The following is a 17,686-nucleotide window of genomic DNA, read 5'->3' on the forward strand; positions in this document are numbered from 1 at the left end:
GAGAAGTCGGCCCAGTCTTCCAGGAACCCAAACCCCTCCTTACTACACCAGCTCTTCAGCCACTTGTTTACTTCCCTAATCTCCCTCTACCTTTCTGGTGTGACTCGATGTACCAGTAGTATGCCTGAGAATACTACCTTGTAGGTCCTTTTCCTCAATTTAGCTCCTAAGTCCCTAAAATCGTTCTTTAGGACACTCCATCTGCCTCTGACTTTGTCATTGGTGCCAACGTACACCATGACAGCTGGGTCTTCCCCAGCCCCTCCCAGTAATCTGTCCACCAAATCCGTGATGTGCCGAACCCGAGCACCCGGTAGACAACATACTGTTCGGTGCTTCAGGTCTTTGTTACAGATTGTCCTCTCTGTCCTTCTAAGAATTGAGTCCCCTACCAACAGAGTCTGTCTTTCCTTTCCCTTCTCTCCCCCCCGCCCACTCTCACTGGAGGAGTTCTTCCCCCAGCAGTTAGGAGAGTCCCTCAGCTCCAGCAGTGCTGGTCCCTGACTGGTTGCACCAATGTCACTCAATGGAGCGTACTTATTGGGATGCTCCAGCCCTGGATCGGCCTCCCTGGCACTTCCCCCTCTACCCTTCCTGACTGTCACCCATCTACTCTTTGCTAGTGCCTGCACCTCTTTGTCTCCACCCGCCTCTGTGCTGGCCCCTGCCCGAACCTGTCGTGTATGTTGCTGGCTCTCGTTTAGTATGGAGGGACTTTTCAGTGCTGACAGTTGCTTCCCTAGATTCAGAACCTGGGTTTCCAGGGAAACAATGCGCTTACATTTTGCACAGCAGTATTCACCCTCGATTGGATGATCAAGGAACGCATACATGCCGCAAGATGTACAACGATTCCCCTCTCCACACCCACCGGGCATCGTACCTATTAAATTTAATGAGGATTGGGGATTATATCCTGTCCAAATTACCTAACAACTAGCTTCCTGACACTAATACTCAACAAGACAATACACAGGTACTCAACAAGACATAACACAGGTTACCTAACAGTTTGTCAATTGGCTGAATTGCAGTTTGTTTCTGGTGTTGTTTAACCCAGCTTGCAACCACAATGTTTACTTAAGAACCCATGTCAATTAATTCCGTTGGTGAGTACCCCTCTTAAATTACAAGCGAGTAAGTATTTGTTCCCTATTAGTCTGGTTACCTTTTTGGACTCACAGTGACAAGGTGAGTGAGGGATTTTTTCAAGTTCTGTAGCAGTGGCTGTGCGTACATAAGGGCGCACAGGCGCCGCCCCCTCTCTCCAGCCACCCCTCTATCACCAATAGATAGATTCATGCATTGCATGAATCTATCTATGGCTGCAGCTGCCATCCCCTATTCAGGCACCTAGCCCCTTTTCGGGGGCGCTGGGTGCCTGAATTACAGTGGCGGGGTATTTTTTTTAAGCACCTTATTAGAGCCATAGGCTCTAATAGGCGTCAAAAAAGGTAAACAGTGAGCGCCACAGTTCACTTAGCTGTGTTAGAAAAGCAAATTAATATTTGCTAACACTGAACCGCCTCTCCGCCAATCAGGTGCTTGGGTCTGTTACCCGTCTCCTGATTGGCTGAAACTACAGGCGCTGTGTTTGGATGCCTATCAGGCATCCAATCATAGGAGAAGACGGGAGGAGGGGATGGGAGAAGACATTGAGGACATGGAGGAAACCGCTCGCCGCCTCACTCTCTGCCCCGCTGAGACAGGGTAAGTGCAGGTGGGTGCGGGGGGGGGGGGGCACAGTGGCAGCATTTGATGAGCACAGTGGCAGCACTTGATGGCACAGTGGGAGCACTTGATGGCACAGTGGGAGCACTTGATGGCACAGTGGGAGCATTTGATGGCACAGTGGCAGCATTTGATGGCACAGTGGCAGCATTTGATGGCACAGTGGCAGCATTTGATGGCACAGTGGGAGCATTTGATGGCACAGTAGGAGCGTTTGATGGGCGCAGTGGGAGCGTTTGATGGGCGCAGTGGGAGCGTTTGATGGGCGCAGTGGGAGCGTTTGATGGCACTGTGGCTGCGTTTGATGGGCACAGTGGCAGCATTTGATGGGCACAGTGGCGGCATTTGATTGCACAGTGGCGGCATTTGATTGCACAGTGGCTGCATTTGATGGCACAGTGGCAGCGTTTGATGGGCACAGTGGCAAGGTTTGATGGGCACAGTGGCAAGGTTTGATGGGCACAGTGGCTGCGTTTGGGCACAGTGGCAGCATTTGATGGGCACAGTGGCAGCATTTGATGGGCACAATGGCGGCATTTGATGGCACAGTGGCTGCGTTTGATGGCACAATGGCAGCAATTGATGGGCACAGTGGCTGCGTTTGATGGTACAGTGAGGCTGCAATTGATGTTTTTTTCAGTTTGTTTGTGCCCCCCCAAAAATTTTGAGCACCAACAGCCACTGTTCTGCAACACTCACCGAACTTCTACTAACACAAAATTAGTAGAAGAAGCCCAAAGGGTGGAGCTAAAGAGCTGAAAAACCACGTAGTACTTCACTACATTCGTGATTGTTGGCCAACAATTGTGTGGCCATGTGTATGCAAGACAAGTTTGGGCCAACACCCTTCGGACAAAATTCCACTGTTTTGTTGGCCAACAATCCGATCGTGTGTACGAGGCTTCAGTCTCATGATCCTGTAAATAAATTGCTGTGGAGCTTCTTTAGCCTTTTTTCCAGCAGATCAGTGCTGTTTCTAAAATGAAGGTGTGAGTGTAGAAACCTTTTGAGCTCTGCTACAGAAATGTCCTCCTTATTAATTAGCATCTCTTTAAAGGTTCTAGGTTTTATGATTTTTAGCACAGTTCTGATGATTTCTGACTCTCAGTATTTTTTCCTTCACCCCTTCATCCATCTGTTTACAGATACTGCTGTAGGTAATTTCAGAGTCCCAGTCTGATATTTGCCTACCACAAATCCTTGCCCACCATAACTCATTCCTTTCTTGGCAGGTATGCTGCTATGCTTTTTAACCACTTCAATACCGGGCACTTTCCCCCCTTCCTGCCCAGGACAATTTTCAGCTTTCAGTGCTGTCGCAATTTGAATTACAATTGCGCGGTCATACAATACTGTACCCAAACTTTTTTTTATCATTTTCTTCCCACAAATAGAGCTTTCTTTTGGTGGTATTTGATCACCACTGGGGTTTTTATTTTTTGCTAAACAAACTAAGAAAGACCGAAATTTTTGAAAAAAAAAGTTTTTCTTTGTTTCTGTTATAAAATTTTGTTTTCTCCTTCACTGATGGGCACTGATGAGGCTGCACTAATGGGCACTAATGAGGCAGCACTGATGGGCAAAGGTGAGGTGGCACTGATAAGGTGGCACTGATGGGCAGTGATGAGGAGGCACTGATATGTAGAATTGATGGGCATTGATAGGCTACACTGATATGCGTCACTGATAGGCGGCACTGATGAGCACCAATAGGTGGCACTGATAGGCGAGACTAATGGACACTGATAGATGGCACTGGATAGGCAGCACTGATGAGGAGCTACTGACAGGCATTACTAATTGCCATCTGAAGGGCACTGACAGGCGTTACTGATGGGGCACAGACTGGCAGCTCATGGGCACTGATTGGCAGCTCATAGGCACCTCTCATAGGGGCTGCGTTGATAATTAATGTGCTCATTATCAGCGCAGACCCCCCCTTCTGACAGGGAGAGCCACCGATTGGCTCTCCCTGTCAGCGCGAACCGAGGAAAGCCGTTTACGGCACTTCCTGTTTCATACTGTAATCAGCTGTGATTGGTCACAGCTGATCACGTGGTAAGGAGCCTCCATCAGAGGCTCCTTACCACAATCGGAGATGCCGAGTGTCAGAGTGACAATTCAAAAAGTGAAACATATATTGTATATAGATGCATTACACACAGAGGGATGTATTCCAAGCATTTCTTAATTTTTTTTTTTTTTTGAGGATTATGGCTTACAGCTAGTGAAAACCCAAAATTCAGTATCTCAAAAAATTTGAATATTACATAGGACCAATAATTATTTTTTTTAATACAGAAATGTTGGCTTACTGAAAAGTATGTCCATGTACACTATAGTATGCACTATACCAATACTAGGTCGGGGCTCCTTTCTCATGAATTACTGCATCAATGTGGTGTGGCATAGTGAAGATCAGCCTGTGTGACTGCTGAGGTGTTATGGAAGCCCAGGTTTCTTCGATAGCAGCCTTCAGCTTATCTGCCTTGTTGGGTCTGGGGTCTCCCATCTTCCTCTTGACAATACCCCACAGATTCTCTATGGGGTTTAGGTCAGGGAAGCTTGCTGGCCAATCAAGCACAGTGATACCATCCTTCCCGCCGACCGTACGCACATATGCGTACTCGGCTTTCCGGGGTTATACCGGGGTGATGCCCGCAGCTGCAGGCATCATCTCGGTACTGTTGTTTTCAGCGGGCGATCGGCTACCCGAGTATAACAACCGATGCGGCTAAAAGCCGCTCGGCTGTTATACCGGAGGAGCGGGAGGGGACATCCCCCCCTCCCGCCGCCTCCCGCCGCTGTTACCGGGCCTCCCATGCGATCGGGAGGCCCGGTGTCCAATCGGGAATCTTCAGCGGCTGGGGGCGGGCTGGAACGAAGCTGTGAGTGGCTTCGCTCCAGCCTTCTTGTTGTAAACGCGGAAGCGACGTCATGACGTCACTTCCCGTTTACTCGGCTGCCAATGGCACCGAATTTAAAAAAGTACACAGTATTCAGAATCGCCGTTTTCGGCGATCTGAATACTTTGAAGTGTAAAGGAGGGATGGGGGGTCTTTTAGACCCCCCATCCCTCCATAAAGAGTACCTGTCACCACCTATTACTGTCACAAGGGATGTTTACATTGCTTGTGACAGCAATAAAAGTAAAAAAAAAAAAAAAAAAAATTTTTAAACACAATTTATAAAAGTACAAAAATAAATAAAATAAATAAAAAAAAAAAAAAATAATTTTAAGTGCCCCTGTCCCCGCGAGCTCGCGCAGCGAAGAAAACGCATACGGAAGTCGCGCCCGCATATGTAAACGGTGTTCAAACCACACATGTGAGGTATCGCCGCGATCGCCAGAGCGAGAGAAATAATTCTAGCCCTAGACCTCCTCTGTAGCTCAAACCTGGTAACCGTAAAAAATTTTAAAGCGTCGCCTATGGAAATTCATAGGTACCGTAGTTCGTCGCCATTCCACGAGTGCGTGCAATTATAAAGGTGACATGTTTGGTATCTATTTACTCGGCGTAACATCATCTTTCACATTATACAAAAAAATTGGGGTAACTTTACTGTTTGGATTTTTTAAAATTCATGAAAGTGTCACTTTTCCAAAAATTTGCGTTTAAAACACTGCTGCACAAATACCGTGTGATAAAAAATATTGCAACAATCGCCATTTTATTCTCTAGATTCTCTTCTAAAAAATATATATATAATGTTTGGGGGTTCTAAGTAATTTTCTAGCAAAAAATACGGATTTTAACTTGTAAACACCAAATTTCAAAAATAGGCTTAGTCATGAAAGGGTTAAACCAGGTATTGGTACTTTTGGCAGTGTGGGCAGGTGCAAAGTCTGATTTGATAAAACACAGTGGACCAAACCAGCAGATGACATGGCTCCCCATCATCACTGACTGTGGAGACTTCACCTTGGACCTTGTGCAACTTGGATTCTGTGCCTCTCCACTTTTCCTCCAGACTCTGGGACCTTGATTTTCAAATAAAACGAACATTTTCCACAGTCTGTGATGATTTGGGGAGCCATGTCAATTGCTGGTGTTGGTCCACTGTGTTTTATCAAGTCCAAAGTCAGTACAGCCCTCTATCAGGAAATTCTAGAGCACTTCATGTATCCCTCTGCTGGCTAGCTTTATTTATATGCTGATTTCATTTTTCAGCAGGACTTGGCACCTGCCCACACTGCCAAAAGTACCAATACCTGGTTTTATGATCATGGTATCGCTGTGCTTGATTGACCAGCAAACTCACCTGACCTAAACCCCATAGAGAATCTGTGGGGTATTGTCAAGAGGAAGATGAGAGACACCAGATCCAACAATGCAGACAAGCTGAAGGCCGCTATCAAAGCAACCTGGGCTTCCATAACACCTCAGCAATGCCACAGGCTTATTGACGCCATGCCACGCCGCATTGATGCAGTAATTCATGCAAAAGTGCATACTATACCGTACATAGACATACTTTTCAGTAAGCCAACGTTTCTGTATTAAAAATCCTTTTTTTTATTGGTCTTATGTAATAGTCTAGTTTTCTGAGATACTGAATTTTGGGTTTTCACTAGCTGTAAGCCATAATCATCAAAATTAAAGAAAAGAAATGTTTGAAATATATCACTCTGTGTGTAATGCAACTATATAAAATGTATGAGTTTCACTTCTTTAATTGAGTTACTGAAATAAATGAACTTTTTGATGATATTCAAATTTTTTGAGATGCACCTGCACAGCTGGAACATGGGAACCCATGGGTGATGTCATCATGCCAAGCTTTACCAGCCATTATCAGTGCTCTCTCTTCTCCCCTGCAGCTGCCACTGACTCACAAAGGAGTGGACCAGAGCAACCTGAAAATAGGTAAGTATATGCATCTTTTCTACACAGGTTAGTCAGCATAGGTGTTAGGAGGGCAGAGGGGACATGTTTAAGGCTAGTTAGGTTTAAGCTGAAATTTCACTTTTAGGTAACATGACACCACTGACCACCAATGCTGGGTGTTATTATGCTGCAACTGATATCAATGTTGGGGGTTATTATTGTGAAACTGGCACCTATACTGGGGGGTTATATTGTGAAATTGGCACCAATGCTGGGGGTTATTATTGCTGCTACTGACACCAATGCTGGGGGTTAGTATTGCGTGAACTGGCACTGATGCTGGGGGTTATTACAGAAACTTTCATCTATGCTGAAGAAATGGGAGGGGGGGCATAGTTTGCCATTTTCGCCCTGGGTACCAAATGACCTTGTCCCGGCACTGATTATACCCCCCATCCCCAGGTCAGTCTGTACCCATCCCAGGTACAATACCCCTCCCCAGGTCAGTCTGTACCCATCCCTAGCACAATACATCCCCCAGGTCAGTCTGTACCCATCCCCAGTATAATATCCCCCCTAGGTCAGACTGTACCCTTCCCCAGTATAATATGGAAGGTTCACACTTGGCATCTTTGCCTCCTCATTTTGTACTATACATTCCCTATTTAATATTACCACATTCTGCATGTAAATAATCTCAGACTCTATTTAACCACACCCCCTTTAAGACTCACCCAATATCTAAAGCAATTAAAACCACGCCCACTCCTAAGCACGCCACATTTTTTCTCCATGCCTAGGGCCACTTTTGGTCTTGCACACGGGCCCACTGATTTCATAATACGCCCCTGTGCTGAGCTATTGTCTTCTGACAGCGGGGAAACTTCCCCACCATCAGAATACACTAATCAGGGCTGCTGGCTATAGCTGGCTTAACTGATCAAGCGGCATTTATCCGACAGGCTAGTTGTATAGAATTCATAGAATTCAAAATCGAAATCCATGTATTGCCAGCTTAAATTCTATTGCTTGGAGCAATAAAATGTAATGCATGCAATCCTTTTTTTTTAGCACACACCAGTGCAACACAGTGGTGTGAACCGCCAGTAAGGAGACAAGGCATTTTAACTGGTCTTGTGGTGGAACTGTGCTGGAATAGCAGCCCAACACAGCTCTAAAAAATATATATAAAACACAAAGCGCTGTGATGCTAAATAGCTGATAATTACACATAAAACCAAGTGAGGCTGCTATCAAAAGAGAGTGTTTTCAGAGTCACTTAAAAAGAATAAATAATGATATTTGAAGCGCTTCACAATGTGCATGAAAATGAATATATAAGAATAAATATAAATAGTAAAATAAATCCAGCGGTGAGTAAAAATTCCTAAAAAATCCAGCAATCAAAATAGTGTAACATTATAAAAAATTAGTGACACCAAATGTGTAAAAAAATTCACATAAAAAATCCACATAAAAATAAACATAAGGATGTATTCAGAAGGTTCAATTATACAGGTGTAGAATCCTGATTGGTATAGAGCTTTTGATCACTAGCAAAGCTGTTTAAAAACACTTGCTTAATCAAGGTGCTCATTGACCTTCATAGTAACAATGTGCTTTTTGCTTCTATTCACAACCAATGTGAGAATCATAAACAGGCAGATAAGAGAAAAAACCAATCATTGTGCAATAGTTAGGATACCAAGGTACACAGGCAAACTTCAATCCACTCACGTGTGCCTTATAATGATAAGGCATATGCAGGTTTTACTATAGCAGTCAGCCACCTTAGACAGGAGCAGATTCAGTGCAGTACACTGTGTGATACTGCTGATCTGCACAGAGCGTCCTTGGCTCCTCCCACGCGTTACATCACAGTCACGTGACTTTTTCAAGGATAATACAAGCTCTGAAGGACTCAGCTTTATAGCACAACAGCAGAGTGGTTGCCATGGCTACAGCATGAGTTCAACATCATCCTGCTTACTGCATAAACTTCAATCCTGTTAAAACCTACTTTTATTAGACATGTAATTCATATGAATATCGTTGGTTTATCAAAACCACGATTCCATGTGTAAAAAACGCAGTGTGTACAAAGTAAAAAATATATATATTGATATCTCTAATCACGTTTACTTTTTCAACTCCCTCCAGTGGTCACAATTGGTATAACATCTCACAGAGGGACTATATGGCAAAGCGTTGTCTCTAATGGTTTTGATAATTGACCAGTGCCCCATGATATCACAAAAATGGGGTATCCACATGCTCTGCTCATAAATGTATGGAAAACGGAGTAAACAAGATGACATGATATATATATATATATATATATATATATATATATATATATATATATATATATATATATAAAATATACATATATAAAATTAAAATAAGATATGATATAAGAAATAGGGAAATAATATTAAAATGTAAAATTAAAATCTAAAAATTCCATGATAGAATATTGCAAAAATGGATGATGACCATTATTTATATGCTAGAACTGAACCAAATATTGCCACTCAGAAAAAACTGGTATTGGACAAATAATGAGAATATTGGACCAAAAAATAAATAAAAATAAAAAATAAAAAATAAAATATAAAAAATTAAATTAAAATATATACCATAAATATATATATATATATATATATATATATATATATATATATATATATATATATATATATATATATATATAAATCTGACAAACCTCTAAAAATCAGAAATAAAACATTTCAGGTCGAATTCAATGTTCAAACCATGGGGTTCCAATGTACCCATCTGGAATATCCATTTGGATTCATTCTTGCTGAGTTCCCTCACTTTATGGGAACCCCTCCAATGAGCCTTATACTTTTGAATAGCCCAGAATTGGAGACCCCTAGGGTCTCTGTTATGATACCTATCAAAATGTTTTGAAACACTGTGTTTTGGATAGCCTTTTCTAATGTTCTGGATATGCTCTCTTATTCTCTTCCACATTGGTCGCTTCGTTCTGCCAATGTATTGGAGGGAGCAGGAGCACTGTAAAGCATATACCACCCCCTCAGTCCTGCAAGATATAAAATCCTTTATTTCAAATTCTTGTCCAGTATTTGTTGAAGAAAATTTCTGACATTTGTATCCATTTTGATTAGTATTTATGCAGGCATAACACCTTTTACAGGGATAGAATCCTTTACCCTGAAAAAAGGTTAAATCAGTTATTCTCTTGGGTGGGTTGGGTACATTTTTAGCTATGATGTCCCTTAGAGTTGGAGCTCGTCTATAAATGAATCTCGGTTTTTCTGGGAGTATATTTGCCAAAGTAGTGTCAGTTTTTAAAATAGACCAATGTCTTTTTATAATCCTCTCCATCCTCCTGTGTTGTATACTGAAGTCCATTATCAGAGGTATGTCATCTGTTTTGTCATTTACCTTGATTTTATCTTGGATCAGCGCTTCTCTTGAGGTTTGATTGACTTCTGTTATTTTTTCTTCTATAAAACATTTATTGTACCCTTTTTCTTCAAACCTCTTACCTATCCACTGAGCTTGTTTAAGATAGTCATTATTTTCTGAACAATTTCTCCGTAAGCGAATAAACTGGCCCTTCGGAATGTTGATTAACCATGGCTCATAGTGGCAACTCGTTACTGGTATATAGCTGTTCCTTTCCACCGGTTTGAAGAAAGTTTTTGTGCTGATGATATTGGCTGTTAGTTCTATTTCAAGATCAAGGAACTGGATTTTAGTCTCACTAATTTGATGTTCAAGTTTAATATTTTTTTGGTTCATATTCAAACGTTGGAAAAAGGATCTTAAACTCAGTTCATCACCCTTCCAAATAATAATACAATCGTCTATGAATCTTTTATATAGAACCAGTTCCTTCGGAGTATTTAAAAAGATGGCATCCTCCTCCCATTTTGCCATGAATATGTTGGCTACACTTGGGGCATATTTAGCTCCCATCCCAATACCGTTAGTTGTCGAAAATAATTGTCATTATACCAGAAGTAGTTATGTTGAATACCAAAGGCCAGGCTTCTAAGAAGAAATCTTTTCTGTTTAGAAACGAGATGGCTGAATGAATCCATAGCCCATTTAGATGCTTCTATTGCATCGCTATGTTCAATTATTGTGTACAGTGAAGCAACATCAGCAGTTGCTAACAGATATCTTCCATTAGGGTCCAGGGTCAGAGATTTTAATATTTGTAATAAATGTTTGGTATCACGTAGATAAGCTTTAGTGTTAGGTACTAGGGGTTGCAAGAATTTGTCCACATATTCCCCTAGTCTTGCATTGATCGATTGAATCCCATTAATGATGGGTCTTCCTGGTGGTGCCTCAGCATTCTTATGGATCTTCGGGATGGTGTAAATGATTGGAACTCTACATGTATCCGGTACTAAATATCTAGATTCTTTTTTGGATAGAATATTTTTATTGATTCCTTTTTGAATCAAAGAAGACAGATCTCGTTTGTATTCTCTAGTAGGATTGCTACTGAGTTTCAGATATGTGTTATTATCGTTAAGTTGTCCCATCAGTTCCTGGTGGTAGTATTCCTTAGTTAGTACTACAATGGCGCCCCCTTTGTCGGCCGGTCTAATTATAATATCTTTATTTGCTTCCAATTGTTTTATACCTTGTTGTATATGCTGGGATTCCGAGATTCTACTGAACTTGAGTTGTTCCAGGTCTTTGATTACCATTTTTTTAAACACCTCAATATGTTCATTATTTGTAGAGGGTGGATTGAATAGTGACTTATTTCTTAAATCACTATGCTGTACTCCTCTGCCAAGTTCCACTCCTTTGTTCAATGTAGATGGTGGTCTGGATAATAAGTATTTCTTGATATTCAATTTCCTGGTGTATTTTTGTATGTCAATATACATCTGGAATTTGTCCAGATTCTTTTTTGGTGCATATTTAAGGCCTTTGTCCAGTGTGATTAATTCCGCTCGTGTGAGCTCTTTGCCGCTGAGGTTGTAGATGCCTTCCCCTAGTACTCTCTTTTTCTTTTGGGTTTGCCATCCTGCTCTGCATCCCCTTTTATGGTGTTTGGACTTCTTTCTCTGTTTGTATATTCCTGTAGGGGTGGGGGATCTTCGTTTCTGCAGAAATCTAAAAAAGATCTTGACTGTTCTTCCTCTATGTAATTTCTAAGAGGCTCGTATCTATTGGTGGTAGGCAATGGGCTCCTCCTATCAGGATATCTGTATTGGTCGTATTCTCTGGTCCCATTCCTATTACCATTGGACTGGTGGTCTCGAGATTCACCATTGCTCTGTTGATAGTCCCTATGATCTCTCCTATCCTGATCATACCGATAATCCCTTGGCTGATCCCTATGAGGTTGTTGGTAGGAGTTTCTGGGGTCATTTCTGGAATTATATTGATTTTCTCTTGGTTCAGTTCTAGTTGAATGTTGATAGTATCCTTGTTCCCCATACCTGGGGTACCTGCCATTTTCCACTTGATTATATTGCGATTCATTACCTGATTGGTGCGATCTTGATTGATTGTAGGGTGGATAGTGGGGTTTGTTTGGTCTTTTATTGGCATTCTTTTTCCAGTAAGGTCTTCTTGGTGATTTATTTTTTGTTTTGTTCCTCCACCAAGGTTTTGGTGTTCTTGATCCATTGTCATGTGTGTTACTTTGTTCCCATTGTTTCTGTTGGTTATATCTTGGGGTTTCTGGTGTCCTGGATCTCCTTTCTGGAGTCCTATAATATGTATTTCTCCTGGGGCTAACTATCCTCACCTCTCTATCTGGTGATGAGGCTATAGACCCAGTTTTACCTTGTTTGGCATTGATTTGCCAATTGAAAACCTGTTCTAACTGATAATCATTGGTATCTCTGAGGTATTTTCTCTTTTTCCTTTGTTTCAATTCAACATCTTTCTGTTCTAACACTTTATTCAGTTGTTGAGTTAGTGATGAAAAAGGTGCTGTCTCTTTAAAAGGGTCCAGTGTGGTTTTGCATTCAGCAATTTGCTGGTTAATCATGTTTATTTCCTTTGTTTCCTTTTTAAGGCAAAATGTACTAGATCCAGACCTTTATCGTTAAAAAATTTATACCACTCATTAGTTGCGTCTTGATCTGTCAAACCATCACAGATAGGTACATCCCATCTCAATCTTCTCGGGACAATTTTATCTTTAATGTATTGTTCATGAGCAGCTATATCCCACTGCACCTAGCACCGATAAGGGTGATCTAGACACCAATTTTAGGAAATTCGGCCACCTAATGGAAAAAAAGGTGAGCCTATGGTGGGATATAGCTGCTCATGAACAATACATTAAAGATAAAATTGTCCCGAGAAGATTGAGATGGGATGTACCTATCTGTGATGGTTTGACAGATCAAGACGTAACTAATGAGTGGTATAAATTTTTTAACGATAAAGGTCTGGATCTAGTACATTTTGCCTTAAAAAGGAAACAAAGGAAATTAAACATGATTAACCAGCAAATTGCTGAATGCAAAACCACACTGGACCCTTTAAAAGAGACAGCACCTTTTTCATCACTAACTCAACAACTGAATAAAGTGTTAGAACAGAAAGATGTTGAATTGAAACAAAGGAAAAAGAGAAAATACCTCAGAGATACCAATGATTATCAGTTAGAACAGGTTTTCAATTGGCAAATCAATGCCAAACAAGGTAAAACTGGGTCTATAGCCTCATCACCAGATAGAGAGGTGAGGATAGTTAGCCCCAGGAGAAATACATATTATAGGACTCCAGAAAGGAGATCCAGGACACCAGAAACCCCAAGATATAACCAACAGAAACAATGGGAACAAAGTAACACACATGACAATGGATCAAGAACACCAAAACCTTGGTGGAGGAACAAAACAAAAAATAAATCACCAAGAAGACCTTACTGGAAAAAGAATGCCAATAAAAGACCAAACAAACCCCACTATCCACCCTACAATCAATCAAGATCGCACCAATCAGGTAATGAATCGCAATATAATCAGGTGGAAAATGGCAGGTACCCCAGGTATGGGGAACAAGGATACTATCAACATTCAACTAGAACTGAACCAAGAGAAAATCAATATAATTCCAGAAATGACCCCAGAAACTCCTACCAACAACCTCATAGGGATCAGCCAAGGGATTATCGGTATGATCAGGATAGGAGAGATCATAGTGACTATCAACAGAGCAATGGTGAATCTCGAGACCACCAGTCCAATGGTAATAGGAATGGGACCAGAGAATACGACCAATACAGATATCCTGATAGGAGGAGCCCATTGCCTACCACCAATAGATACGAGCCTCTTAGAAATTACATAGAGGAAGAACAGTCAAGATCTTTTTTAGATTTCCGCAGAAACGAAGATCCCCCACCCCTACAGGAATATACAAACAGAGAAAGAAGTTCAAACACCATAAAAGGGGATGCAGAGCAGGATGGCAAACCCAAAAGAAAAAGAGAGTACTAGGGGAAGGCATCTACAACCTCAGCGGCAAAGAGCTCACACGAGCGGAATTAATCACACTGGACAAAGGCCTTAAATATGCACCAAAAAAGAATCTGGACAAATTCCAGATGTATATTGACATACAAAAATACACCAGGAAATTGAATATCAAGAAATACTTATTATCCAGACCACCATCTACATTGAACAAAGGAGTGGAACTTGGCAGAGGAGTACAGCATAGTGATTTAAGAAATAAGTCACTATTCAATCCACCCTCTACAAATAATGAACATATTGAGGTGTTTAAAAAAATGGTAATCAAAGACCTGGAACAACTCAAGTTCAGTAGAATCTCGGAATCCCAGCATATACAACAAGGTATAAAACAATTGGAAGCAAATAAAGATATTATAATTAGACCGGCCGACAAAGGGGGCGCCATTGTAGTACTAACTAAGGAATACTACCACCAGGAACTGATGGGACAACTTAACGATAATAACACATATCTGAAACTCAGTAGCAATCCTACTAGAGAATACAAACGAGATCTGTCCTCTTTGATTCAAAAAGGAATCAACAAAAATATTCTATCCAAAAAAGAATCTAGATATTTAGTAACGGATACATGTAGAGTTCCAATCATTTACACCATCCCGAAGATCCATAAGAATGCTGAGGCACCACCAGGAAGACCCATCATTAATGGGATTCAATCGATCAATGCAAGACTAGGGGAATATGTGGACAAATTCTTGCAACCCCTAGTACCTAACACTAAAGCTTATCTACGTGATACCAAACATTTATTACAAATATTAAAATCTCTGACCCTGGACCCTAATGGAAGATATCTGTTAGCAACTGCTGATGTTGCTTCACTGTACACAATAATTGAACATAGCGATGCAATAGAAGCATCTAAATGGGCTATGGATTCATTCAGCCATCTCGTTTCTAAACAGAAAAGATTTCTTCTTAGAAGCCTGGCCTTTGGTATTCAACATAACTACTTCTGGTATAATGACAATTATTTTCGACAACTAACGGGTATTGGGATGGGAGCTAAATATGCCCCAAGTGTAGCCAACATATTCATGGCAAAATGGGAGGAGGATGCCATCTTTTTAAATACTCCGAAGGAACTGGTTCTATATAAAAGATTCATAGACGATTGTATTATTATTTGGAAGGGTGATGAACTGAGTTTAAGATCCTTTTTCCAACGTTTGAATATGAACCAAAAAAATATTAAACTTGAACATCAAATTAGTGAAACTAAAATCCAGTTCCTTGATCTTGAAATAGAACTAACAGCCAATATCATCAGCACAAAAACTTTCTTCAAACCGGTGGAAAGGAACAGCTATATACCAGTAACGAGTTGCCACTATGAGCCATGGTTAATCAACATTCCGAAGGGCCAGTTTATTCGCTTACGGAGAAATTGTTCAGAAAATAATGACTATCTTAAACAAGCTCAGTGGATAGGTAAGAGGTTTGAAGAAAAAGGGTACAATAAATGTTTTATAGAAGAAAAAATAACAGAAGTCAATCAAACCTCAAGAGAAGCGCTGATCCAAGATAAAATCAAGGTAAATGACAAAACAGATGACATACCTCTGATAATGGACTTCAGTATACAACACAGGAGGATGGAGAGGATTATAAAAAGACATTGGTATATTTTAAAAACTGACACTACTTTGGCAAATATACTCCCAGAAAAACCGAGATTCATTTATAGACGAGCTCCAACTCTAAGGGACATCATAGCTAAAAATGTACCCAACCCACCCAAGAGAATAACTGATTTAACCTTTTTTCAGGGTAAAGGATTCTATCCCTGTAAAAGGTGTTATGCCTGCATAAATACTAATCAAAATGGATACAAATGTCAGAAATTTTCTTCAACAAATACTGGACAAGAATTTGAAATAAAGGATTTTATATCTTGCAGGACTGAGGGGGTGGTATATGCTTTACAGTGCTCCTGCTCCCTCCAATACATTGGCAGAACGAAGCGACCAATGTGGAAGAGAATAAGAGAGCATATCCAGAACATTAGAAAAGGCTATCCAAAACACAGTGTTTCAAAACATTTTGATAGGTATCATAACAGAGACCCTAGGGGTCTCCAATTCTGGGCTATTCAAAAGTATAAGGCTCATTGGAGGGGTTCCCATAAAGTGAGGGAACTCAGCAAGAATGAATCCAAATGGATATTCCAGATGGGTACATTAGAACCCCATGGTTTGAACATTGAATTCGACCTGAATTGTTTTATTTCTGATTTTTAGAGGTTTGTCAGATTTATATATATATATATATATATATATATATATATATATATATATATATATATATATATATATAATATATATATATATATATAATATATATAGATTTTAATTTTACATTTTAATATTATTTCCCTATTTCTTATATCATATCTTATTTTAATTTTATATATGTATATTTTATATATATATATATATATATCATGCCATCTTGTTTACTCCGTTTTCCATACATTTATGAGCAGAGCATGTGGATACCCCATTTTTGTGATATCATGGGGCACTGGTCAATTATCAAAACCATTAGAGACAACGCTTTGCCATATAGTCCCTCTGTGAGATGTTATACCAATTGTGACCACTGGAGGGAGTTGAAAAAGTAAACGTGATTAGAGATATCAATATATATATTTTTTACTTTGTACACACTGCGTTTTTTACACATGGAATCGTGGTTTTGATAAACCAACGATATTCATATGAATTACATGTCTAATAAAAGTAGGTTTTAACAGGATTGAAGTTTATGCAGGAAGCAGGATGATGTTGAACTCATGCTGTAGCCATGGCAACCACTCTGCTGTTGTGCTATAAAGCTGAGTCCTTCAGAGCTTGTATTATCCTTGAAAAAGTCACGTGACTGTGATGTAACGCGTGGGAGGAGCCAAGGACGCTCTGTGCAGATCAGCAGTATCACACAGTGTACTGCACTGAATCTGCTCCTGTCTAAGGTGGCTGACTGCTATAGTAAAACCTGCATATGCCTTATCATTATAAGGCACACGTGAGTGGATTGAAGTTTGCCTGTGTACCTTGGTATCCTAACTATTGCACAATGATTGGTTTTTTCTCTTATCTGCCTGTTTATGATTCTCACATTGGTTGTGAATAGAAGCAAAAAGCACATTGTTACTATGAAGGTCAATGAGCACCTTGATTAAGCAAGTGTTTTTAAACAGCTTTGCTAGTGATCAAAAGCTCTATACCAATCAGGATTCTACACCTGTATAATTGAACCTTCTGAATACATCCTTATGTTTATTTTTATGTGGATTTTTTATGTGAATTTTTTTACACATTTGGTGTCACTAATTTTTTATAATGTTACACTATTTTGATTGCTGGATTTTTTAGGAATTTTTACTCACCGCTGGATTTATTTTACTATTTATATTTATTCTTATATATTCATTTTCATGCACATTGTGAAGCGCTTCAAATATCATTATTTATTCTTTTTAACCAACACAGCTCTACCGCACTTTATGTGAACCTACCCTCACATATTGTTGCTTATTTTAAAAAATTGAAAGAGTCACTTTTAAAATTGAAAGTGTTACTAAACCCACAACAGTAAAGTTAGTCT

At 40.2% G+C, this 17,686-nt stretch overlaps 1 protein-coding gene across 3 annotated transcripts in view; it reads left to right on the forward strand.

The window, feature by feature from the left end:
* Window positions 1-17,686, forward strand: part of LOC141108078 (beta-1,4-galactosyltransferase 1-like) — a 524,736-nt gene that overhangs the window by 458,025 nt on the left and 49,025 nt on the right. Inside the window, exon 7 of one of the 3 annotated variants that reach the window (XM_073599325.1) lies at window positions 6,554-6,599. The exons of the other annotated variants lie outside the window; for them this stretch is intronic. Within the exon in view, the coding sequence (XP_073455426.1) occupies window positions 6,554-6,563 (10 nt within the window). The 3' untranslated portion in view covers window positions 6,564-6,599. The remainder of the gene's footprint in view (window positions 1-6,553; window positions 6,600-17,686) is intronic. 3 annotated transcript variants of the gene reach the window in all.

Source organism: Aquarana catesbeiana, linkage group LG01 (assembly GCF_042186555.1).
Source record: "Aquarana catesbeiana isolate 2022-GZ linkage group LG01, ASM4218655v1, whole genome shotgun sequence".
NCBI lineage: Eukaryota > Metazoa > Chordata > Amphibia > Anura > Ranidae > Aquarana > Aquarana catesbeiana.